At 38.6% G+C, this 26,552-nt stretch overlaps 1 protein-coding gene across 2 annotated transcripts; it reads right to left on the bottom strand.

The window, feature by feature from the left end:
- On the bottom strand, positions 1-26,352 carry actr10 (actin related protein 10). 2 transcript variants are annotated; one of them, XM_052023048.1, is made up of 13 exons: positions 26,157-26,352; positions 24,139-24,211; positions 17,830-17,912; positions 17,060-17,168; positions 16,227-16,334; positions 14,479-14,546; positions 14,309-14,388; positions 13,999-14,034; positions 12,595-12,674; positions 12,436-12,509; positions 10,362-10,443; positions 8,477-8,678; positions 1-3,210 (listed from the first exon to the last, which is right to left on the bottom strand). In XM_052023048.1, the coding sequence occupies exons 1-13, from the start codon at positions 26,231-26,233 to the stop codon at positions 3,029-3,031; spliced, it is 1,254 nt and encodes a 417-aa protein (XP_051879008.1). In that variant the 5' UTR covers positions 26,234-26,352; the 3' UTR covers positions 1-3,028. The 2 variants fall into 2 exon arrangements, with proteins under 2 accessions (XP_051879008.1, XP_051879017.1); XM_052023057.1 differs by lacking the exon at positions 26,157-26,352 and adding an exon at positions 23,767-23,897.
- Between the last annotated feature and the right edge of the window lie 200 nt (positions 26,353-26,552).

Genomic DNA, 26,552 nt, shown 5'->3' on the forward strand with positions numbered 1-26,552 from the left:
TATATTAAAGATTTTATTCACACATATGATTGAATGCACAACTTAGAATACAATTTTTGATATTGACATTAGTGCTGTAATGAGGGAAGTACTTTAAGAATACCCAATATTTCCTCACAGGAAAATGTCTCTTCATCATGACTGAACATATTGGGGTGGTGAGGAGTCTACACCTGAATGGAAATCGACTTGTTAGTGGAGGCGATAGAAAGAAGATATTAGTCTGGGATATAGTGGTAAATATATTTCTTAGTACATCATATGTTGCACATGTACTTCTGCACATCTTACCCGATTCTGTGTAATCTACATAATTCCTATCTTTACATTTTGGGTTCCTTCAAAGAGCCTGTAACATTCAACAGAGTTTTTAATCTTCACATATCTTCAATTTGAATTTTACTGAGTTGTTAAGCCTGTTAATTGTAATATAAAAAAGTACATTTCTGTGGCTATCTTCATATCTTTGATTTTCATGCTTTTTTTTTCTAGGAAGGGAAATTGGTTAATGTAGTCCATAGAAACCCATCTCTTCTGCACAAAGTTTGGATCAATGAGACAAAGGTCATTACAGCTTCTCCTGAATCACCTGGGATTTTAACAATTTTGAGCTATTGGTAAATTACTGTAGTTAGATACTTAAGAGATATCAGTTACTAATTTTTATGTAAGAAACTAGGATTATTGAACATACTCAACTCTGTACAAGGCCAAAGGAATTTCCAGGCCATGTTTTTTTTCTCCTCGATTCTTTGCAGTTTTCTTTTACGTGACTGTAATGTACAGAATTGTTTATGTAAAATCTGATATTTATTGCATTTATTTTTCATAAACATTTTCAAATAAAAAGCCCAATGAAGTTTCTTTTTTTCCCTCAATATTGAACCAGTCTCAGTTTTAAGCTCCGTGTCATACAAATCAAGAACGCATTCTTTCCAAAATCTGTCACTTCTCCAAATCCAGTCCAACAGGGCTTTAATACATCGCAATTCCAATAAACCACAGGGTTTTCCTCAAATAATGTTTTGAGTGTGTAAAAGTAAACCAAACAGAATGCAAAACAATACAGTTATGAAGGGTATGGCAAAATAAATATGCTGGGAATTTTCTCATAAGTTCTTCCAATTGACCACTGTAATCTGGGAAGAAAATCCCCGCTCCACAATTTTCCAAAACAAATCAATCATTTATGGCCTTTCCTACTTAGCTATAACCGTGTCACAAATTTAGCATAAACGCCAAGTGCAACTGTAATTTCCAAAGTTCAGTTGCCCAATTGTGAGTAGCTCAATGTAGTAATCCAAATACTACAGCAAATTCAGAAAATATGTTAAACACAGAAGTGTACACTACTACAAAAGAAGTTCTACTTTGGAAAAATATCAGAATTTCATAATTATATTTGCTCACTCAGGAAGTGACTTTAGAGATTTTAAATCGCCAATTAGGAAATTCTGAAATAGAAATATTAATGACCACATGGACCACAATACAACATGATGTATCAAAATAATTTGGTAAAACTAAAAAATTATCACTACCAAAAAAAACTTTGTAGATAATTTTCACAACATTTTTAAAATCTTAACAGATCGCTCTTTTGTTATACAACTGATCAACCAGCTGTAAATGCATTTCCTCCATTTGACATTCACCCAAGATACAGAATTGCAATAGTAACTGCTTTATTATTACTATTGCACATAGTTTAATAACTGGGATGAAGCTATTCTGGTATCATCTAGTGAAAAAGAATGGTTATTTAATTATTGTTAGATGTACTGCTGTAAGTAATACAGCATGAACTGAACTGTTCTTACTGAAATGATTGTTGCAGAAGTATAGGTCAGTTTATAGTTTAGTTTAATGAAATGAGGCCATGTGATTGATTGACATTAACTGAATGACACACATTTGTTATTTTGGAGTCAGTTACATTTAGGCTATACAAAATGATAATCCTTACAATAGGTTTAAAAATATCTACATGAATATCATATGTAATCTAAAGATCCACAGTCTGATTTACTTTGCAAACTTAAAGGGTTGTCATGGTTTGCCAAAATCAGAAACCAGGATAAATAAGAGCACTGCACTTCACTGTCCTCTGCCCAGCAACGATCTGCTTCTTCATCTGGAAGAATAGTGGTAATATGGTTATTTCCTTCCACAACTATTTTATATCTGTTGTAACGTCAAATCATACAACTTGGGTTCCATAGAAATCTGCATCGTTTGTGATACAAGGAGAAGACAGACTTGATGTTACAAATTACTTCAGTGACTTAATGTATCTCAAAAAACAAAAATGGATACCAAGTCAAAGGAGATTACTGAGAGGCATGATTAAAAGCTTGGTGAAAGAACTGGTTTACGAGCAGCACTGTGTTAAACATGGAGGATCACAAGGAAATGGAGCTTGTCTTTCATTGTCATAGAAACACTGGTCACATCAAAGATCTGCAAAATTTCAATACTCATATCTGCTAACCAGTCAAGATTGATTTTTTGTAGGAATGCAAGTCTTGTAAGTGCACAAAGTTGTTTAAAATGCGATTTCCCTAAAAAAAAGTATTTTGTATTCCATACAATTACAAACAATTATTTGGAAAGCATGGCTACTAATATTTTATAACTAACATAAACTTAGTGTGGCTTCAAGAACTTTTATTTTTGTAAACTTTGGACCCAAAATGTATTTATGTAGCAGAATAGACTTCCAGTAAAGCATCTGCAATTTCAAACCCTTACATCCACCTAGCCCAAAAATTATCTTCAACAGCACTTATTGCATTAACTTAATGCCATACTTTTTTTTTAAGCTTTTAGAATTTAGATCTTAACATACGTTTTGGAAACATGCAGTGTTTTAGCTAAGAACATTAAAGTATATCAAGTAACTGCTCAAATATATTTGATACAACATGTAGATATTTTGAGCAATGTAATTTTGAAAATCTGAGCATACAACATAATTACCAAACAGTATATTAGTTATAAACTAGTGTGCTACAGAACATGAACATTTCTACTTCTCCGTGGAATATGCTCTCTTCATCAATGGAGGAGGTGCTTTACTAGTTTCATACATCATTTCCAGTGGTGGGTTACTCAAGCAGCACCAGTCAGGAATACGACCCGTCTGGTTGTAATATTCTTTGGAGACTGAACGACTACCCAAAATGTCCTGCAGAGCACCAAAAATAGCTCCTAAAATCAAATAAAATGATTATTAGTGATAAAACTCAATCAAAAATACCATATTCTCTGCCTTATAAATCTCTCAGTGCATGTAGACCATAAGATGTAGGAGCAGAATTAATCCATTTGGCCCTTCAAGTCTGGTCCACCATTCGATCATGGCTGAGTTATTTTTCCCAGTCAACCCCATTCTCCTGCCTTCTCCCCATAACCTTTAATGCCCTTACTAATCAAGAACCTATCAACCTCCGCTTTAAATATTCCCAATGACTTGGCCTCCATAGCCATCTGTGGCAATAACTTCCACAGATTTACCACCCTCTGGCTAAAGAAATTCCTCCTCATCTCTGTTCTAAAGGGATGTCCTTCGACTTGGAGGCTGTGCCCTCTGGTCCTACTCTCCCACTACTGGAAACATCCTCTCCACATCCACTCTATCCAGGCCTTTCAATATTCAGTAGGTTTCAATGAGATTTCCCCACTCATCCTTCTAAACTACAGCAAGTGCAGGCCCAGAACCATCAAATATTCCTCGTACATTAACCCTTTCATTCCCAGGATAATTCTTGTAAACCTCCTCTGGACCATCTCCAATGCCAGCACATCCTTCCTTAGATATGGGGCCCAAAACTGTTCACAATACTTTAAATGTGGTCTGGCCAATACCATACAAAGCCTCAGCATTACATCCTTGCTTTTATATTCTAGTCCTCTTGAAATTAATGCTAACATTGCATTTACCTTCCTTACTACGACTCAACCCACAAGTTAACCTTTAGTCCCTTTGCACCTCTGATTTCTGAATTTGTTTCCTATTTAGAAAATAGCCTACGCCTTTATTCCTCCTACCAAAGTGCATGACTGTACACTTCCCTGCACTGTATTCCATCTGCCACTTCTTTGCCCATTCTCCCAACCTGTCCAAGTCCTTCTGCCGACTCCCTGCTTCCTCGACAGTACCTGCCCCTCCACCTATCTTTGTATTGTCTGCAAACTTGCCCACAAAGCCCTCAATTCCTTCTTCCAGATCATTAATATGTAACGTGAAAAGTAGCAGACTCAACATCAAACCCTGCAGAACACCACAAGTCACCGGCAGCCAACTAGAAAAGACCCCCTTTTATTCCCACTCTTTGCCTTCTGCCAATCAGCCGATCTTCTATCCATGCTAGTACCTTTCCTGTAATACCATGGGCTCCTATCTTGTTTAGCAGCCTCACGTGCAGCACCTAGTCAAAGGCCTTCTGAAAATGCAAGTAAACAACATCCATCAACTCTCCTTTGTCTATCCTGCTTGTTACTGCCTCAAAGAATTCCAACAGATTTGTCAGGCAAGATTCCCCCTTAAGGAAACCATGCTGACTTTGGCCTATTTTATCATGAGCTTCCAAGTACTCCGAAACCTCATCCTTAATAATGGACCCTAGCATCTTACCAACCACTGAAGTCAGGCTAACTGGCCTATAATTTCCTGTCTTTTGCCCCCATCCCTTCTTAAAGAGTGGCGTGACATTGCAATTCTCCTCTGCCTCTAGTGATTCTTGAAAGACCACTATTAATGCCTCCACAATCTTTTCAGCTACCTCTTTCAGAACCCTGGGGTGTAGTCCAGGTGATTTATCTGCCTTCAGACATTTCAGTTTCCCAAGCCCCTTCTCCTTGGTAATAGTGACTATACTCACTTCTGCCCCGACTCTCTTGAATTTCTGGCATGTTGCAGGTGTCTTCCACAGTGAAGAATGATGCAAAATACTGATTCAGTTCATCCGCCATTTCTTTGTTCCCCCATTACTATCTCTCCAGTGCCATTTTCTAGTGGTCCAATGTCCATTCTTGCCTCTCTTTTATTTTTTATATATCTGAAAAAAACTTTTGGTATCCTCTTATAATTTTGGCTAGCTTACTTTTATATTTCTTTTCTCCCCTTATTGCTTTCCTTAGTTACCTACTGTTGGTTTTTGAAAGCTTCCCAATCCTCTAGCTTCCCACTAACTTTTGCAATATTGTATGCCCTCTCTTTTGCTTTTATGCCGTCTTTGACTTCCCTTGTCAGCCACAGTTGCCTCATCCTCCCTTTAGGATGCTTCTTCTTCTTTGGGATGAACTGATCCTGCGTCTTCCAAATTACTCCCAGAAACTCCTGCCATTGCTGCTCTACTGTCATCCTTGCTAGGGTCCCCTTCCAATCAACTTTGGCCAGCTCCTCTCTCATACCTCTATAGTTTCCTTTACTCAACTGTAGTACCGACACATCCGATGTTAGCTTCTCCCTCTCAAACTGCAGAGTGAATTCTATCATATTATGATCACTGCCTCCTAAGGGTTCCTTTACCTTAAGCTCCCTAATCAAATCTGGTTCATTGCACAACACCAAATCCAGTATTGCCTTTTCCCTAGTGAGTTCGACCACAAACTGCGCTAAAAAGTATCCTATCTTCTAGCTGATATCATCCGTGATCAATGCAATAATAGTTAATGATAGCTGAATTGCAGAAGTGGTTTTTAAAAACTGAATAAATTAGAAATATTTTTCATGTTGATTACTGACATACGTAACGCTTACAGAATGAATAAATGCATTCATATTTGAAGACCAAAGATAAAGCTAAACAACATGACAAAGTACCACATAAAAGGCTAGTTAATAATACTTAGGCTCATGGAATAGGAGAGGCAATGATAGCTTGGGCAAAAACAAAATGAGTTAGGGACAGAAGATAATGAGTTAATGGTCAATGGTTAATTCTCAAGCCAGAGGATAATGAACAGTATTGTTCCCCAAGGGGTCCATGGTATAAAATTGATTTGGATATTGAAATACAGAATAGAATTTTAAAAATTGTCAATGACAGCAAATTTGGACATATGGCAAAGAGTGAGCACGACACCAATTGCCTGCATCAGTGTGTACATTGGTAAGAATGGACTGATGAGTGGCAGATGGAATTTAATAGAGAGAAGTGTGAAGTGATGCATTTGGGCAGAAGGCAGGAAGAGATGCAATATAGGCCTAATATTCATGATTGAGATGTAGTTGCAAAGTGACCAAGGTTCTGATTTAAATATTCTAGGATATTTAACTTTAGGAGACAGGCAATGGAAAAAGAATAGCTTAGCTCAGAAAATTAAGCAGAATCAGTTTGGTGGAACTAAGAAATATCAAACAGCAGAAAATGTTGTTAGGGCATGATATATACCAAGTCCTCTATCCACAAGGGTAGGGGCACAAATTTCCTGCAGAAAACAAAACACAGCTACCATTAAGGCTCTTTCCAATGTACCCAATACAGCACTTTTATACAATGATTGGTTCCTCAACATGTGAATGCATATAGATACATTTATTTGAAAAAAAAATCAATATGGGATCTGGGACAAGTTTACAGATCTGTTGACAGCAAATCAGCAGATAACAGGGATTGAATATAAATCAGGAAACCAGAGGTGCATGTAACTTGGTTAATGCAATAATCATGGAAGACACAAAATTAGCAGTAATATTGTGCAGAATAAATTCAAGGAGTGTATACACGTGTTTTTTTTAGATTAGTAGCCTGAGGAATCAATGAGGAAGGGTTTAATAATAATCTTACAGGAGCCTTTAGGAAAGAGTTACCGTAATATGATGAATTTAATATTAAGGTTGAAAGTGATTTGATTCGATCAAAAACCACAGTCTCAATTTCTAAACAGAGTGAACTTTAAAAGTATGAAACGTTAGTTGACTATAGTAGATTGGGAAGCGATATTAAAAAGTATGAAGGTAGGTAAGTGAGTTTACAAAAATAAATCCCTTTAAGACACAAAAGCTCAACATGAAAAGTGGACCAACCATGACTAACAAGAGAAACAGATGTATTACTTTAAAGGCAAAGGCTTATCATGCTGCCAAAAAGAACAGCAAGCCAGAGAATTAAGAACATTTTAGAATTCTTTAAAGGAGTACCATGAGATAGATAACAAAAGTAGAATATGAAAGTAATCCAGCAACAAGCTTTAAAAAGATGTCAGTTATGTGGGGATTCTGAAGATGCTGGAATGGTTCTCCTTGGATCAAAACAGGCTAAGGATATTTAAAAGGGTTTTGATAAAGCAAGTAGAAAGAAATATTTCCTCTTGCGAGTTAACAACCAGTCACAGATTTAAAGTAACCGCCAAATAGCTCTAGAATGAAAAGAGGCAAACTTATTTCACACCAAGACTAGTTATGATCGAGACCACAGGGTGGTATAATTAGATTCCCAAGGAACTCTCAAGGGAATTGGACATCTACTTAAACAGAACCAAACTTGTATGGTTATGGAGAGAAAGCAGGAGAGTGAGACCATGTCGGACCACTTTCTTAAAGAGCTGACATACACATGGGTCATTTGGGCTGCTGTGCCTAAGATTCTGCAAGACAAAGGAAGTGAAATATGCTGGTTGAATTATTGTGTTTCAGTGTGCCGGATTAGCAACCTCGCAATTTATCACTTTAAATAAATCTAAATGTTTGTCATTTATATACTCTATTAAGCTGTGCAATTAACCAGAAGCAATTTCATTTTTGCAAGCGCTTTCAGCTTTTGAGTGCTGAAATGGTTACAAAAAAAAATCATATACAGCAACACTGATTAGCCGCTATATGGCAATTTGGTATCCGGCTCACCAGGTAACGTTTACCGCACTCCCTTCCCACTCACTGGAGCCCAGATTTCCGTACACCCTTTCGATTCACCCAGGCCCCGGTTCTGTACTCCCTTTCCACTTACCTGGTTTGCTGGAAAACTTATAATAATTTAACATCTAAAAAAAATGTTAATTAAAATTGTGGGACCTTCTCTCACTGCTCCCCTTCTGTGATCTCTGCTGCTCTCCAGCCTGCGGTGTCTCAATTAAAATTATGTAGAGATTTTAATAGAAAAAACATCCAACAGTCTGGAAAATCTGCTAGTCTGGCACCAAAGTCCTGAACATGCCAGATTATTGGACTTTTACTGTTATGCTGCTTCTGACCCTTTGGCACATAAGTAGTCGAAATTGTTTATGCAGAGGCTTGGGTCTATACAATGCATAAATGCATTAAAAGACCTCATCACATACTCAATATTGAGCCAAGACAGTAATCTGCAGAAATAACTGCACAAATTTAGTCAGATAGATGTGCCACCGTGCACCATTCCCACAGCAGACATATTATATACTCCTAAACAAATTGTCCTTTGATACAATAAAAATGTTCATATATACGTAAGGTTTTATGAATCTAGATATGCTATGCAGAACTCATTCTCACCTCCTAACCAAGCCACAGAATTTGGTTTTGCAGGTGGAGTATGAACTTTGAATGTCTTTGTAGCCAACACTTCTTTGTATTTTGGTTTCTGCACCAGATTTCGAATTTCAGCCATAATACGATGTAGAAAGCCAGGCAGCATAGCAGTTCCACCAATGATAACAAGATTCTCTGCTAGTTGTTTTCTTGTGTCAATAGGGCACTGGTAATAAATTTTAGAAAACAAAACAGAAACATCATTAATCTTCCTCTATATTTTCAAAACTATGCCCTGCATATATCCAAATGAGTGATCAATCCATACCCTGGCAGAAATACTTGTGCCGGAGGCTAAGAGACAAGTAGTGACTCAGAAATACTTCAAAATCTTCATCTCTATTCACCAGTTAGATCACTGGAGGTATTTAAAGAGATAGATACATTTCTGAAAGATCAGAACATTCAGGGATATAGGAGGAGTTGACACCTGGGGCACTTGTATTGGAAGGTGGGCAGGTGGCATACTTCTTTTATTTTCTTGTGTGTTCTTATTCCTCAGTGAGATATCTGAAAAAACCTGGAAGCTTTGATATTAACGATAACAGTAGTGGAGTAAAGTGAAGCTAAAATCTACCCAACTCTTTCCCAAAAGGGGAAATTAGTAATATATTATTGCCTTAATTAGTTCATCCCTAGCTGGTTGTGCTAAGTATATTAATCAATTAATTAAAACAACAGTGCTAAACTGCAGCAATGCATTTGACTTCAATAGTACTTGAATTGCAGGGACAGATTATGATAATTGCTGCTAACACATCATGTGATCAGCACACCTGACCAGGGATGTACTACTTTGCATGTATACATACCCTGGACATCCTTTTTTATTTTCTACTGCAAAATATCATCGGTACTCTCCTTAATTAGTACCACTAAATCTGATACCTTCCCAGCAATACAGTGGAGGCATCAAACTTTCTTGCTCTTTTGCCACATTACACTGCTCTAGAGTACAGGCTGTTTCACATTTGACAGGAATCCACTTTCAAATAATACCTTTCATGCCTTCAGGATATCTCAGAGCTCCTCCCAGCAAATTATTCTTGATGTACAACCACTTTTATTTTGTAGGGAGTATTAAATAACAGGTGCTACAATAGTCAATGAAATAAATAAGCAATTAGCCTACTTTTTAAGGGGGGAGTAGAAGTGACTATTTAGTGAATCGCATTGAGTGAATTGTCCAAAAGGGAGACTGGGAAAATTCCCTGCTCCTCTTTAAACAGTCATAGAATTATTTATATCTATTTGATATATTAAAACAAGGCAAATTCATCAGAAAGACAGTATTTCTGGCAACAATTCTCATCAGCAAACGACTGACCCATAAGCCTAAACCATATGCTCACGAGGCTCCAAACCTATTTGCCATTTTTCAGATCTGCTGTTCAAAATTACCTACAAAATAACAGGGAGAGTAGATCAAAAGTAATTTGCTGTAAAGAACTTTAGGATATCATGAGAACATTAAAAGTGCATGCCTGGAAATACATCTCTGGTCACGTGTGCAAAACACTTCATATAGTAGCAGCAACCAATGTACACTGCCAGTACAATTTAGTACTATTGAAGTACAATGCACTGCTGATGGTGCAAATTTATAGTCTGGAGCAGCATTATATGGCTAAAGAGCAAGATTGGGGGAAATTGTGTAATATCTTGTCCCCTTTTATTGGCCCAATCTATCACTGAAGCTATACCAAATACAAGTCACTTTGATAACAATACAGCATGTTAACTCTGTCATTTTATACATATTTAAATGACCAACTACAACATAGCATCAAGAGACTGAGAATCTTCATTTTAAAAAAAAGATTAAATTCAGCACAATGTACCCTCTTACCTGTAAAAGTGAGTCAAGGATTAAAGTAGCAATAGATTTTTCTTCATTATCTTGTTCAAAAAGAATTTCAATTACAGAATCTCTGCGAACAACAAAAAAGATACAAAATATCTTCAAGATGAAAATTCAATCCTATTCCTAGTTTATAGCCAATGTGACAAATATCTAATTTACTACAAAAATCAATGGTAACAAAGTAAACTCAAAACAGTACCATTCCGTAACTACACTGGAAAATTTAATGTGGGAAACATTTATGGAATGACTTTGAGGTAGCAAAACTCAAGTTAATTTCAACAGAACAGTTTGCTTTAATATAAAACATCAGTCAGTTTTTTAAAAATTATTTGCTTGCTGAGTTTTTTTTTGAATAAACTAGTTTCATTTTGCTGACCAGGCATCGTGCTGCAACTTCAAGTCAATCACATCAAAATATTTTTTTTTCCCTGAAGTGGTATGTAAAGTTAAATGAAAAACAATTTTTCCAATTTTCCTCTTTTAAAAAAAACTTTATTTATACAGTCCCTTCCAGCCCAACGAGCCCACGACACCCAATTACACCCATGTTAACCTACTAACCCGCACGTCTTTGGAATGTGGGAGGAAACCATGCAGTCACAGAGCGAACATACAAACTCCTTACAGTCAGTGGCGGGAATTGAACCCTGATTACTGGCGCTGTAATAGCATTACGCTAACCACTACACTACTGTGCCACTTAAATCCCCATTTAATGCACAGAGATCAATACAGGCAAGGTAATTCTGGTCCTATATATTCTTGTATTTTCTTTGGCATGGGAGGTGGCCAATCAGCCTGACAAGTCTATGCTGGCTCTCAGGGCACTCTCATCAATCCCATTGTCCCTGTAACTCGTTTTCTCTCCCAATCCATCAACTCCCTGCTGATTCTCCTTCTAGCCAACTACACCAGAGGCAGCAAATTAACCTACTGACCAGCATGTATTCAGGACGTGGGAGCAAACTGCAACATCCGGGGGAAACTCATACAGTCCTAAGGACAATGTGTAAATTCCACACAGATGGCACTGGAGGTCAGGACTGAACCCAAGTTGCTCCAACAGTGATTCTAACTGTGTGCTCTAGTCATTTGTAGATTTTCCACCTGAATATGATGTGAGAAGACAAGTCTACTGCACTGAGAGTTTTATAGATATTTAATTCGGATGCACTTAAATTTATTAATCTCATTTCTGCATTCCCTTGCTTTCTCTGACTTCTGTATTCATTGACTATCTTTACACTCCACCTTTAAATTCATATTCATGTCTTAATGACACTTCATGGCATTTGTTCTTCTAATTATTATTAATTTGAACCCATCAGCTTTTACCTTCAGTCTCTTTCTACAAAAACCTCTCCATTCCTTAATCATCTGCCAACTTTACAAGTTACCCAAGAGTTTGACTGTATAAATGTAGGTCATTTTCTGGTACCTTGGCTAAACATTTAATTTTCACAATCTGAGGCAGTAAGCATTGTTACCTGTTTCAACTACAAGGTACCTCATAAGGTGGTGTGATTTTATTCCCATGAGACTTCTGCAGGAATTAGAAGCAAAAACTTTGGTTGAATGCATCCCTTTCCTCCTACTCTAGCCAATGCATATTGCAAGGTAATGTACCTTTCCTGTCATCATCTTAGCAGAGATGAGGTAATTCAGTGGAGACCATGGGTTAAACTAAGATCACTTTATTCTTTATGGCTATGTAGCATACTATACAACAGTAACAAAGCCACTGAGCAAATTTAATTTGCCTTATTTTTATTTCTTCATGGTAGACAATGGGCTTTTGACTGGTTACTTAGTTCAATTTTCCACCTAATTTGCCCTCTACTTGCTCTTCATAGTATATACTGATGATTTCTCAACTGAAAAACAATCCCAAATCCATTGCTTTTTTTGCTTCTTGATGTCAAACTAAGTTAAACTAAGACTTCAACTGCAGTCACAAAACTCCAGTTACACATCAGCATACCCACGTCATGTCATCATTTTTATCCTAACCTACAGAAAAAGCTGTTTAACATTATATTTGTGCAAGTGATCCAACCTGACTGATCCTTTGACATGCAAGATCCTCTCTCCATCCAGTGGGTATGCCACATCAGGTGGTGGTTGTGGGCGCTGTGAATAAATATGAAATAAAAATTAAGTTCAGGTCTGACTTTGTTGCTTAATCAGTTATATTCACTACTACTTAAATACTTACTTCAGCGTTTCCATCAATGTTAAACTTGGTAGCTTGAATTTTCAAACCACGCTGGAGATCACTCACAAAGCAAGTACGAACTGTATAACATGCGTAACAAATAAAAGTTAGGGACCAAATTTAAAAACACTCTTCCTTTGGTTTCACTAGGTTTCACTGAGAATTTTACTCCCACAGTTTATCCTCTTTTGTTCCATCAGATTTTACATTAGTATGTTGCAAGGTCAAACGTAAGAGGAAAGTATACTGTAAATGGCAGGACCCTTAGGAGCACTGCTGAAGAGGGATCTAGGGGTGCAAGTTTCTGAAAGTTGCAACTCAAGCAGGTGAAGAAAGGGTATGGCATACTTGCCTTCATTGGTCAGGGTACTGAGTATAAAAGTCAGTAAGCCATATTGCAGCTGTATAAAATTTTGGTTAGGCCACATTTGGACTACTGTGCACTGTTCTGGCCACAGCAATTCAGGAAATATATTAAGGCTTTGGAGAGGTTCACCAGGATGTTGCCTGGATTGGAGGGTATTAGCTACAAGGAGAGTTTGGACAAACTTGAATCATTTTCTCAGGAGCATAGGGGACTGAGGGCTGACCTGATAGAAGTATATAAAATTAAGAGAAGCATAGATAGGGTAGATAGTCCGAATCCTTTTCTCGTGGTGGAAACCTCAAATACCAGAGGGGCCTAGCTTTAAGGTGAGTGGGGAAAGTTTAAAGGACACTTATAAGGCAATTTTTTTAAATATAAAGAAACACAGGCAGTGGTACGTGCTTGGAATGCAGTGCCAGGAGAGGTGGTGGAAGCGGATACGCTGGGAACATTTAAGAGGAATTTAGGTAGGCATATGAACAGGCAAGGGATGGAGGTATATAGACCACGTGCAAGCAAGATGGAATTAATTTAACATCAAGGTCGGCACAAACATAGTGGACCAAAGTGCTCGTTCCTGTGCTGTACTGTTCTATGTCTATGAAATTATTTCATGCATTTGAAGAAAGAGGAAAGCAGGTCACGACAAAAGTCTTAAATTACGAACTGAAGATATTAACTTCTGCCTCATCCCAAAACATTCATAACAAAAACGTCAGAAGCAATGATCTACTCTTCTCTTTCAGATGATATAATTTTAGCAGCATTAGCATTTATTCTAGATTTACAATATTTGTGGTCTTTTTCATTTGATAAGGAAATGTATTTGCTACATAAATGTTCCAGTTCTAATGGTAGCCCTGTTTAAGACTGAAGGCATAAAAGACTGCAGATGCTGGAATCTGGAGCAAAAACCAAACTTCCAGAGGAACTGATGCAGGTCTCGACCCAAAACGTCACCCCTTTGCCTCCACTGATGCTGCTTGACCTGCCGAGTTCCTCCAGCAGTTTGTATTGTCCATGTTATTTTTTTTTACCTTTTATATCCTCTATTGTTTCTTCTGGAAGTGAGCCTGTTGAAAAATATTTGGGAGCAACATTAAACCCATTCTGTGTAACATTACACTGTTTAAAAATTATGTTCTGAATAACAATTATCTAAAATATATTGATTTTTTTTCATATAGAAGTTATTACATTTTAACCAATAAATAGCCATTAGACCGCTAAAAACTAATTATTTGGATGCAATAAATTTTGAAACCAGAGGCCCTTTTTCCCTTCTAAGATAGAGAACATTTACTGCTATGAAAAATATACCATCAAAATACTTTATTCAAGCCTTACTCATCACAGAAGCCAAGCCTTCTCCAGTATTAGTTCCTGTATCCACGGTGCATTCTTCTAATAACCGAGACTGCAATTCCCTTCAGTAATAAAAGATTTTGAACTTTTGTAACTTCAATCATTATTAATTTCAAATACAATGAATGCATGTTATAATTTTAAATTCTTACTTGTGGATTGCTTTTCCTCCCAGTGGAAGTGCTTCCCATGCATTCAAAATCAGAATTCCTTCATATATCTGACAGAGCTAAGGATATATTTCACATTGAAAATATCCTTAATACACTTATTTACTATTCCTTGAATACCTTACAGTCACCATTTCTCCTCATAAATGCTAATGGTGCTAAAATGATATAATCTGAAAGAGAATATTTTCCCCACTACCCAAAAAGCAAGAGGCTATTATGCCAATTTTTATTTGAGATTTCCAGCATTTCCTGAAATTTTGCTTTTGCATCTGGTTCCATTCCACAGTGGCCACCCTGACTTCATGGCTTCCCTGTTTCTCCCTATACCCTAAAATATTCCTCTTTTTCCAAGCAATTAACATTGAGAATAATTTATGGACTCAAAGGTTCAGCAAAGATGTGTCGCACACAAGTCAACAAGTTATTTGCGTTCTTCAAATAATTTTAATTTATTTTCAATGCTTTGTGACCTTCAATTTATCATCTTGTTACCTTCCCTTCAATCACCCTTTACTTTATTAGAACAAGGTAAAAGTCGTTATTTACCTTATTATTAGCCTTCTAAATGTTGAATACTCCCACTAGGCTGCTGTTCAACCTTCTCAGTATTGGCACAAAAAATTAATTATCCCATTTCCCTTTCAAACTCCCTTTCTTCCTATAACCTTTCACGTCTGAGAACATCCTGGTGACACCGCACCTTCACAATTTCTTTCAAATCTATCCTATAATAAGTTACTGTAACAATGTCAACCATAGTTTTACACAAGTTCAACATAACTTTGATTTTGCATTCTCCAGCATACCAAGAAAACTAATAATTCAGATTGTTCTATTTGTAAATAGAGAAGCCCTTGTTTATATGTATTGTTCACTTTGGACTACATTTTCTTCATTCATCCTTCTATTTCTTCACAGAACACTAAGTACAAATGCCTTTTAGTAATAAGTGCCAGCTGGTTCTGAGTGTATGACTCCCCGCTCCCACCCAATCCAAAGTACCTAATAGCTTTACCTTGTATTCACGTTTTTACCACAACTTAATACAGGATGGTACATAATTTCCCAGCATAATCAGTATCCTAATCTGAACAAAAGTCAGGTTTGGCACACTCCTACCCTGGACATTACTTGTAATTAAAGATTTTTAAAATAATAATATAGTGTGTAAAAACCTTTACATCTAATGACTACCTTCCCTTGTCCCCTTTCATCCTCATTCATTTATATTGGTTTATTCCAATTCTATGCAAGTTAATCTATCTTTCCTCTTAAAATAATTTTTGTCAAAACATTGGTACTCAACAACTGGAAAGTCATAAACTTCTGTTACTTAAAAACTGTAGGACAACAAATGCCATGCAAAATTCAACAAAACTGGAAAAGCCGTTAATGAATGATCAAGTTCAAATGTGACTGGCAGAATCTGAAGGTATATCACAGTGCATCTAGAATGTGGCAAGGAGGAAACCTATTAAACTGTATTGGGTAAATGAATTTATTTTAAAAAAAGGGTAAGTTTGGGCACAATATAGGAAAACCTATCTTTGTAAAACCCTATCAGAATTCCATTACAATAAGCCATTAGTTTTGCTTGTTAAAATTCTTTACTACAACCATGCTTTTCTATTTATTACCATAATTCTTTTTCCACAATCTACATGGATGATGGTCTAACAAAACCAGTAATCATCTCATCTTTCATAAAAGTGGTTTCAAAAAGATACAGGTAATGCTAGTGCTTCTGTATATCCACAATCTAAAACCACAGCAGAATTGATACCAAGAGTCAGCAGTGACACAAGATGGCATGGAGCAAAGAGCACTGAAGGAACCTAAAAACACAAAGTAGAGAAATAATACAACTCATTTCTCAATTCCAGGGAAAATTAAAATGCAATACTTCAATATAATTACTTTGCAACAAATGCAGCACAATTCATCAGGAGATCACTATTGTTTAAACTTTTTTTTCATGTTTTGCATTCCAGTCAGATAAGGAATAGGTCTCTACGGTATGATGCTCCATCTGGTGGTATATCGAAGAACTAAAACCTAGTCAACTGCAATACAAAATACGGTTTCGATATTTCTCAGCATTTTCATCACACCAACAGTGCCACCGACAGGTTCCATTTTAAAATTTTCCTATTTCCCCTGAACTGCATTTAATCTGCTTCAGCTGCTAGATTATCTCCCAGGATTTGCTAATGCTGCTAAAATCTTGCTTCAAAGAACACACAAGAGGCCCCAGATATTTTGCCCACCAACCTTCCACTAAAACACATTTTTCATGATTCCAGGTAGATAAGCCATACTCATGACTGCAATAATATCATTCAAATAGGTTAATGCTTCTTTTAAAAAAACAAACTGATTACATTGGGAGTTTTCACATTTATTGGTAAATTGCAAAATCCACAAATTATGGAAAAAAGAACACTTGTCATTAACAGATTTGTATGGTCTTTAATTTACTGAACATTTAATAAATTTCCAATTAGATTACCCTGATTTTATACCTTTTGTTCTTAGTGCATCATTAGCAACAGCTTCCTACCTCAAAGTGCTTAAAGAAAACTTTAGTGAGCGTTTCTCTGAAATGCGATGGACACAGAATTGATTCAATAACAACAACTCGACGATCCCTCGGGTTTACTAGTAAGTGCCTGTTAAGGAAATGGAGAGATAAAAAAGTGACACCCTTCACAAAAAACCTTATCAAATAAAATTCAGTCAGTAAGAAGCCATAATTGTTTGTTAAAAAAATACAAATAAATTATTGGATGATGTATAACTACACTGCAATCAGAATATAAATAAAAGTTCGGTTGTTACTGTTAAGAGTTATTTTACTCCAGAGATGAGAGAAGTGGTATATGGAGACCTGAGTAGGTTTTACAAACGCTGTTCCCCGCATGACAAGTTTTCAATCCTCATACCCACTTAAAAAATCGTGAGGAAGAATTTCCACGGGAGCTCCTTCACAACTTCAGCAGTAACTCTGGAGAAAAAACTTATATGGTCCTTTGCATCCATCTTCAACAGAGTTATAGCAGATTTTCCTTCACCCAGCCCCAAACTGAAATTCTACCATGCTATTTTTTTTTAAAAAACAATGTTCTTATACACATTCTAGCAGCCAGATTATTAAGTATACTGTATAGGGATTTAGGAGAGTCTGCATTCTCTTATGGAGAAATATAATACCTTAAAAAAAGTTATGACGGTTCTATTCTGCACTAAATTTCAGCTGTTTTGCATGCAGCATGGCATTTAAACATCAAATTACAGTGTTGGTAAAGTGATTTTTTTAAAAATATGCCCTACCTAAAGTACAGCATGTGAATAAATTCCTTCAAATAACCATAAAGTTCTTCAGTATTGATGTTATATTGAACTACTTTAACAGTCTGCAAAACAAAAATGCATAGACAAATATGAATTACCAACATTCAAGATTCATTATTTGGAAGTTTAAAATCATTACGTGTCTATGCTGATTAATGTTCCTACAGGAACTGATCAGACAAGAACTATTCCACACAAGTATCGTACTTTCAACCAATTCATATTTATTACTGCCACTATTGTAGCTGCAAAACATTGCAATGCAACACATTTACTAGCCATGTGAGAAACAGAAGAGTGTTATTAACAACTTTCCTCATCAGCTGCCTTAGTATTATCTTAGCCTCAAGTCATAAAATCTTTATATCCAATGTAAAATAATAAAAAAGGCCTGAGTGCCTTTCATGAGCCCAAGTGCAATGCCGTCCACAAAACACTTTTGAATTGAAATCACAGCTCTAATATATAAAACATGGCTGCAAGCTGTGCAGAAAGCAGCCTCACAAACAACAAAACAATTGATTATTTGTTTTCAGATGTCAATGAGTGATAAGCATCAGCCAGGACAGAAGACAGAGGCTGCCTGCTCTTCTTTGTAAGCATTTCATATTTATTCCCTGCAAAGAGATCACATTTTAAAAAGATATCACTCCAATTCCAAGCAGGTAAGCCATACTCGTGACTGCAGTAGTCTGCTTCTTTAAAAAAACTGAACTGATTACATCAGGTACTTTTACATCCCAGTATCTTCATAGCAATTCAAGAAGGCCAGCTAGGGGCAGGCAATAAATACTTGCCTCGCTTGTTAACTATATCCTACAAGGCAGGCATGGTAGTGTAGCAGTTAGCATAATGCTATTACAGCGCCAGCAACCCGGGTTCAATTCTGGCCACTGTCTGAAAGGAGTTTGTATGTTCTCCCTGTGTCTTGGTGGGTTTCCTCCGGGTGCTCCGGTTTCCTCCCACATTCCAAAGATGTACGAGTTAGGAAGTTGTGGGCATGCTACATTGACACTTGCAGGCTGCCCCCAGAACACTCTACGCAAAGATGTATTTCACTGTGTGTTTTGATGTACATGTAACTAATAAAGACATCTTACCTTATCTTAATTTCAGAATCAGGTTTATTATCACTGTCTTATATGACATGAAATTTGTTGTTATGCAGCAGCAGTACAGGTGTAAAGACAAAATTATTATAAATTACAAAATAAACAAATAGCACAAAAAAAAGGAATAACAAGGTAGTGTTCATGAGTTCATGGACCATTCAGAAATCTAATGGTAGAGAGGAAGAAGCTGTTCCTGAACCATTAACCATGGGTCTTCAGGATCCTGTACCTCCTCCCTGATAGTAGCAACAAGAAGAGGGCATGTCCCAGATGGTGAGGGTCCTTAGTGACGGATGCTGCCTTCTTGAGGTACCATCTCTTGAACATGTCCTTGACGGTGGTGAGGGTTGTGCCCATGGTTGAGCTGGCTGAGTCTACAACCCTCTGCAGTCTCTTGCAATCCTGTGCATTGGAGGCTCCATACCAGGCTGTGATGCAACTACTCAGAAGGCTCTCTGTCATATATCTATAGAAATTTGCATGAGTCTTTGGTGACATACCAAAAGCTCAAACTCCAAATGAAGTAGAGCCACTGGCATGCCTTCTTCGTGATTACATCAATGTGTTGTGCCCAGTATAGATCCTCCAAGATGTTGACACCCAGGAACTTAAAGCTGCTCACCCTTTGCACCGATTCCCCCTAAATGAGGACTGATGTGTGTTCTCCCGACTTCCCCTTCCTGAAGTCCACAATCAATTTCTTGGTCTTGCTGACATTGAGTGTAAGGTCATTATTGCGACACCACTCAACCAGCCGATCTATCTCACTCCTGTACGCCCCCTCGTTGCCATCTAAGATTTTCCCAAAAGTGGCATCATCTGCGAATTTATAGATGGTGTTTGAGCTGTGCTTAGCCACACAGTCATGAGTGCAGAGAAAGTAGAGCAGTGGCTTAAGCACACATCCTTGAGGTGCACCTGTATTGATAGTGAGGAGGAGATTTTATTACCGATCCATACTGACTGTGGTCTCCTGATGAGGAAGTTGAGGTCCCAGTTGCAGAGGTAGGTACAGAGGCCCAGGTTTTGAAGCTTGATTAATACTGAGGGAATGATGGTATTGAATGCCAAGCTGTAATTGATAAACAGCAGCCTGTCTAGGTGCTCCAAAGCAGAGTGGAGAGCCAGTGAGATTGCATCCACCATGGACCTGTTGTGGCAGTAGGCGAATTGCAGCAGGTCTAGGTCCTTGCTCAGGCAAGAGTTAATTCTAGCCATAACCAACCTTTCAAAGCACTTAATTACTGTAGATACGAGTGCTATCGGGTGTTAAGTTGTTGAGGCAGCTAACCCTGCTCTTCTTGAGTATAATTGCTGCCTTTTTGAAGTAGGTTGGAACCTTACCACAGCAGTGTGAGGTTGAAGATGTCCTTGAACACTCCAGCCAGTTGGCCGGCACAGGTTTTCAGAACTGACATTCAGGCACAGTTTTATTATAGTCAAAACAAAAAGTACACCAAAATTTTGAAGATGAATAAATTATTTTTGTAGAACTGTTACCTGCACTTCAAATTCAATTATAAATCTTCAAAATTGGTATTGAAATTGTAAGTTTCAGTTCTCTACATATTAACGTTATAGTTCTTGCAGCAGCTGTCACCACTCTAAAGGTGACATGACTTAGAACTGCATAATGCAGTTCTTAGTAGGCTGCATTGTTTAAATGTAGGTTATGAGTTGCACCACAACATGCAAAATATTCAATGTTGGATCATCTCTAGAGTCTGTATGGGTGGAAGTAAGGAACAAGGAAGGAGCAGTTACTCTACTAGGAGTATTCTATAGGCCCCCCCGGTAGCAGTAGAGATATAGAGGAGCAGATTGGCAGGCAGTGTTTGGAGAGAAGCAAAAATAACAGAGTTGTTATAATGGGAGACTTCAAGTTCCCAAATATAGACTGGAACCTGCTTAGTGCCAAAGGTTTAGATGGGACAGAATTTGTTAAATGTGTCCAGGAGGGAGTCTTGACACAGTATGTTGACAGGCCGACTAGAGGGGATGCCATGCTAGATCTAGTTTTAGGAAATGAACCGGGACAGGTGAAGGATCTATTGGTGGGTGAGCACTTGGGGGACAGTGACCATTGCTCCATAACCTTTAAAATTGTCATGGACAGGGACAGGTGCAGAGAGGACAAGAAGATATTTAATTGGGGAAGGGTGAACTATGAGGCTATAAGGAGAGGACTTGGGAGTGTAAAGTGGGATGTCCTTTTTGAAGGGAAATGTACCATGGAGATGTGGTCGATGTTCAGGGATCTTATGCAGGATGTTAGGGATAAATATGTCCCGGTGAGGCAGAGAAGGAATGGCAGGGTGAAGGAGCCGTGGGTGATGAGAGAGGTTGAACGACTAGTTAGGGAGAAGAAGGTAGCATACATAAGGTATAAGCAGCAAAGTTCAGACAGGGCCCGTGAGGAATATAGAGTAGCAAGGAAGGATGTTAAGAAAGGGCTGAGGAGAGCTAGAAGGGGACATGAAAAGGCATTGGCTAGTAGGGTTAAGGAAAATCCCAAGGCCTTTTTCACCTACGTGAAGGGTAGGAGGATGGCTAGGGTAAAGGTAGGTCCCATTAAAGACAAAGGTGGGAGAATGTGCCTGGAGGTGGCGGAAGTGGGAGAAGTTCTCAATGAATATTTCTCTTCGGTATTCACCAAGGAGGGGGGTCTTGATGACGCGGAAGGGAGTGCTAGTAAGGGTAATGTTCTCGAGGTTGTAGATATCAAGAGAGAGGATGTGTTGAAATTGTTAAGTAATATCACAAGACGGATAAATCCCCAGGGCCTGACGGGATTTTCCCCAGGCTGCTTCGAGAGGCGAGGGAGGACATTGTTGAACCACTGGTAAGGATCTTTGAGTCCTCGTTGTCCACGGGGATGGTGCCGGAGCATTGGAGGGTGGCGAATGTTGTCCCCTTGTTCAAAAAAGGTAATAGGGATAGTCCAGGGAATTACAGACCGGTGAGCCTTACGTCTGTGGTGGGTAAGCTGTTAGAAAGGATTCTAAGGGATAGGATCTATGAACACCTGGAGAATAATGGACTGATTAGGGGCAGCCAGCATGGCTTTGTGAAGGGAAGATCTTGCCTCACAAGCCTGATAGAGTTCTTTGAGGAGGTGACGAGGAAGATTGATGAGGGTAGTGCGGTGGATGTGGTCTATATGGATTTTAGTAAGGCGTTTGATAAGGTTCCTCATGGTAGGCTTCTTCAGAAGGTCAGAGGCCAAGGGATCCAGGGAAGCTTGGCTGTGTGGATTAGGAATTGGCTTGCCTGTAGAAAGCAGAGGGTTGTGGTGGAAGGAGTGCCCTCGGATTGGAGGGCAGTGACTAGTGGTGTCCTGCAGGGATTGGTTCTGGGACCTCTACTTTTTGTGATATTTATAGATGACTTAGATGAGGGGGTGGAAGGCTGGGTTAATAAGTTTGCGGACGACACTAAGATTGGCGGTATTGTGGATAGTGTGGAGGGCTGTTGGAACTTACAGAGGGATATTGATAGGATGCAGAGCTGGGCTGACAGGTGGCAGATGGAGTTCAATCCGGAGAAGTGTGAGGTGGTACACTTTGGAAGGACAAACTCCAGGGCAGAGTACAAGGTAAATGGCAAGGTACTTGGCAGTGTAGAGGAGCAGAGGGATCCGGGGGTTCATATTCACAGTTCACTGAAAGTTGCCTCACAGGTGGATAGAGCAGTTAAGAAGGCTTATGGGATGTTAGCTTTCATAAGTCGTGGGATTGAGTTTAAGAGCCACGAAGTGATGATGCAGCTTTACAAAACTCTAGTTAGACCACACTTAGACTACTGTGTTCAGTTCTGGTCGCTGCATTATAGGAAGGATGTGACGGCGTTGGAGAGGGTGCAGAGGAGATTTACCAGGATGCTGCCTGGATTAGAGCGTATGGAATATGAGCACAGGCTCAAGGTGCTAGGGCTTTATTCACTGGAAAGGAGGAGGATGAGAGGAGACATGATAGAGGTATATAAAATATTGAGAGGAATAGATAGAGTAGACAGCCAGCGGCACCAATGCTCAAGACAAGAGGGCATGGCTTTAAGGTTATGGGTGGGAGGTTCAGGGGAGATTTTTCACCCAGAGAGTGGTTGGTGCATGGAATGCACTATCTGGAGTGGTGGTGGAGGCAGATACATTGGACAGGTTCAAGAGTTTGTTGGATAGGCACATGGAGGAGTGTGAGATAGAGGGATATGCGGGAGGAAAGGGTTAGATAGTGTGAGGGTGGTTTGATGGACGGCACAACATGGTGGGCCGAAGGGCCTGTTTTGTGCTGTATGGTTCTATGGTGGTCAGGAAGTATTTCAATATTTCAAGAGTGTAGACAGGAAAACCTGTTTTTCAAAACATTTATCTGCTTAAATATCTAGATACTGTATTTAATAGCTATAACAAACTCTTTCTAACTACAGCCATGTACTGCTCCGATGTCATAAATCAATACATCAAGCCCCAAAAGGGAAAAAAATTATGTTTTGAATGAGCCTAACAATCTCGTATTTCTAAATCAGTCCAAAAGTGCATTTTAAGTGCTGCCTTCAAACACAATGAAGAATGCGTATTTCAGAGGTTGTGTTGATGTGGAATTCTGTGTTATAGCAAGCAAAAAACCTCAGCACATTTGTAAATCAATCTGTAAATGGTGACCAATGACCCTTTCTAAAAAAAAATCACCATCCTATCCTTTAGCAGTTAATGAGCCAGGAGATTATTGTAGATTTACTAACCCTCAAATATATAGAAGTAATTTTAGCATGCATCCTTAGCACAAACTGGATATGATTTTCCAACCTTTTGTTTTAATTGTAAGCAAGTTCCAGGCAGCACATGTCTAGATTTCAGATTTGTTTCATCAGTAAGCAAGGTTTAAAAAAATTTCTTCATGTTTGAGACAATTAGTTTTTATGATTTCTGGCACAAATCTGCAAAAAAACAAACCAAGTTCATTTCCATATTGTTCTCCTTATAAATCTAAAATAAGTAGGCAACATTGAAAGAATGACTAATGATATTAAAAATACAGCTGTTTTGATGACAATGTAGGTTTTGAAGTTGTATGCAATTTAAAGATGTATATTTTTGAAGGTTAGCATAAATTTTGGATTTGGTGAGCACCTTACCACATCTCAAAGCACATAATATAAATAGAGGTGTAAAACTTACCTGTGTTACACCTGGCTTCTTAATTTCACTGGGGATAATGCATCTTGGTCCAGTTTCTCCAGCAAAACCACATCTAGAAATTGAAGGAAAAACTATCAATGTACCTGAAACTACTAAATACCATACCTGAATTAATAGCACACGAACATGCAATGCAACTTCAAGAATTACGGTACACTGGTGGTAACATTACATTATATTTTCCCCAACATAAGAGATCAATTGAAACAAAGTGAACAACCTACTCCCCTTTTGCTAAAGTAGATTTTCAATACTGCATCTTCCACTTGCCCTGCCCACAACTCCCTCCCCCACCCACCTAAACCCACTTTTTGAACACTGAACCACTTTTGCTAATGCAGATTTTCAATACCAGATTTTCCACCTGCTCCACCCACAACCTCAATGTTAGAATCCATTTGCTTAAGGACATGATGACAGTGTACTTAGAAAAGTTTAATATGACTGACAGAATCAAAACTGATTTATGAAAAAACATAAAAAGTTTTTAATTTTTGAGACTGTCATTGGTAGGGTAAGCTAGTGTTTTGATTTCCAAAACTAAAAATATGTTTAGGTGCTGCACAAGAGACTAGGATTGGGATAATATATTAATGTAGCTTTAGCAGTGGACTGATAACAATAGGTTAATTTCATTACGAAATGACAACCTGTCTGAGAGGAATGGAATGAAGGCCAATATGACTTATCTTTGGGATGAGGAAATTATATCAATAAGGGAGACTGAGACTAATCTTTTATTCCCAAGAGTTTTGAGGACTGATTAGTAATTTCATTGAAACTTGTACATTTTTTGAAGGCACATGACAGGATAGACGATAGAGGGACTTTCAGTGTCCGGGGAGACAACAAATAGGCTTTGGCCTTTTATGACAGTGCGGAAGATAAATTTCTTCATACAATGCATTGAACTTTTTTAACATTTTCCATTTTCAAAGGGCCGTTCATTCTCAGAATATACTGAGAGTTATTGGATAACACTGCAATCACAGCTTTGCAGATAGCACGGGAAGTTGGAAATTAAGTGGAAGTTCAGCAACGATCCTACTAAATGATGGGGCAGAATCAAAGTGGCCAATGATCTATCCTGTTATTATTTGCAATAATCTAAAAGACCAACTAGTAGATGCCAGAATGGTTTGAAGCATTGTGAATTTGATTTTCTCTAATTCTTCCCCACCCCACCCCCAACAGAACTCAAAGTGCATTACAGTTCAATAAAAGGTTACAAATTAAGAATTGAGGTGGTTAGCAGTTTCCATACTGTCCTAAAATACCAGTAACCACAAGGACATCAATTGAGCTGTTTATCAGATCAGATATAAAGTCAGAACAGATATCTTCTGTACCCTCACCCTCAGGCACCTGCTTGGAAAAATCCAATTTTAAATTCAAAAATATGAATGTTTTAATAGAGTACCCAGGAAGAAACCGTTAGCAGAAGGGTCATCAACTAGAGCGTACAGATCTAAAATAAGTGGTAAATATCCGGCAAATGATTAACAGCTTTATTTAGTCATGATAAATAACATTTATTTCAGCTTAAACCAAGAAGTATGCGAGATATCAGTGATTTCAACAACCATTCTCTAAGTGCTTCAAAACGGGGGCCGAAATGCTCCATAAACAAAATAAACTTAGAAAAGCATCCCTTTGGGATAAAAAAAATCAAAATCTAGTCATGTTTGTTTAACGGGCCAGTGTTAAACAACGCCGTTCAATGCAAACCAGGGAGAATCATGAACAATTGCCCGTCATTTTGCACATCGCCCACTGGTGATACTGTGGCAAATGCTCCTGGGTCTATCATCCATTTTGTGTTTCGCCGTCTCCGAAGACAACCCTTGGTGCTAATAGATGTATTGGGGGGGGGGGGGGCGAACACAGGCCATCCCGACCCGCGGGTTTACGCTGCTGTTTACCATCCACAGGCGCCTGCGCCCACCCTCCGCCCCCTGATCCCACCAGTTTATTCCTCCCCACATTCCGCGACTCACTTGGTGTACGCCGCTCCCAAATCGATCACCACGGCCGTCTTCTCGCCGCCGGTGCCCAGCCCCTCGAACAGCGGCATCCTGCAGCTGCGCTCCCGCCTCCCCCGCTCCGACTCCGGCCCGAAGCCTCCGTCCCCAACGGCCGGCGCTCGACGCTGCAGGCCCCCTCCCCTCCGTCCAGCCCGGGCAACCCCGACCGCAGCCTGGCCTGTCTCCCCAACTGCCTGATTGTGTTTCCCACTTTTGGTCAATAGTTTCCCCTGTTTGTATGTGTGTGTTTTTTTCCCAATGACTATTTTTGAATAATTTGTCGGGAAATAATGTTAGACCTTGTTGTTTTAAACCAGGCACTAATGTAAGACTCAAAGATGGGCTTCCCTTCGGATCTGAGGCAACCGT

Source organism: Pristis pectinata, chromosome 1 (assembly GCF_009764475.1).
Source record: "Pristis pectinata isolate sPriPec2 chromosome 1, sPriPec2.1.pri, whole genome shotgun sequence".
Classification (NCBI taxonomy): domain Eukaryota; kingdom Metazoa; phylum Chordata; class Chondrichthyes; order Rhinopristiformes; family Pristidae; genus Pristis; species Pristis pectinata.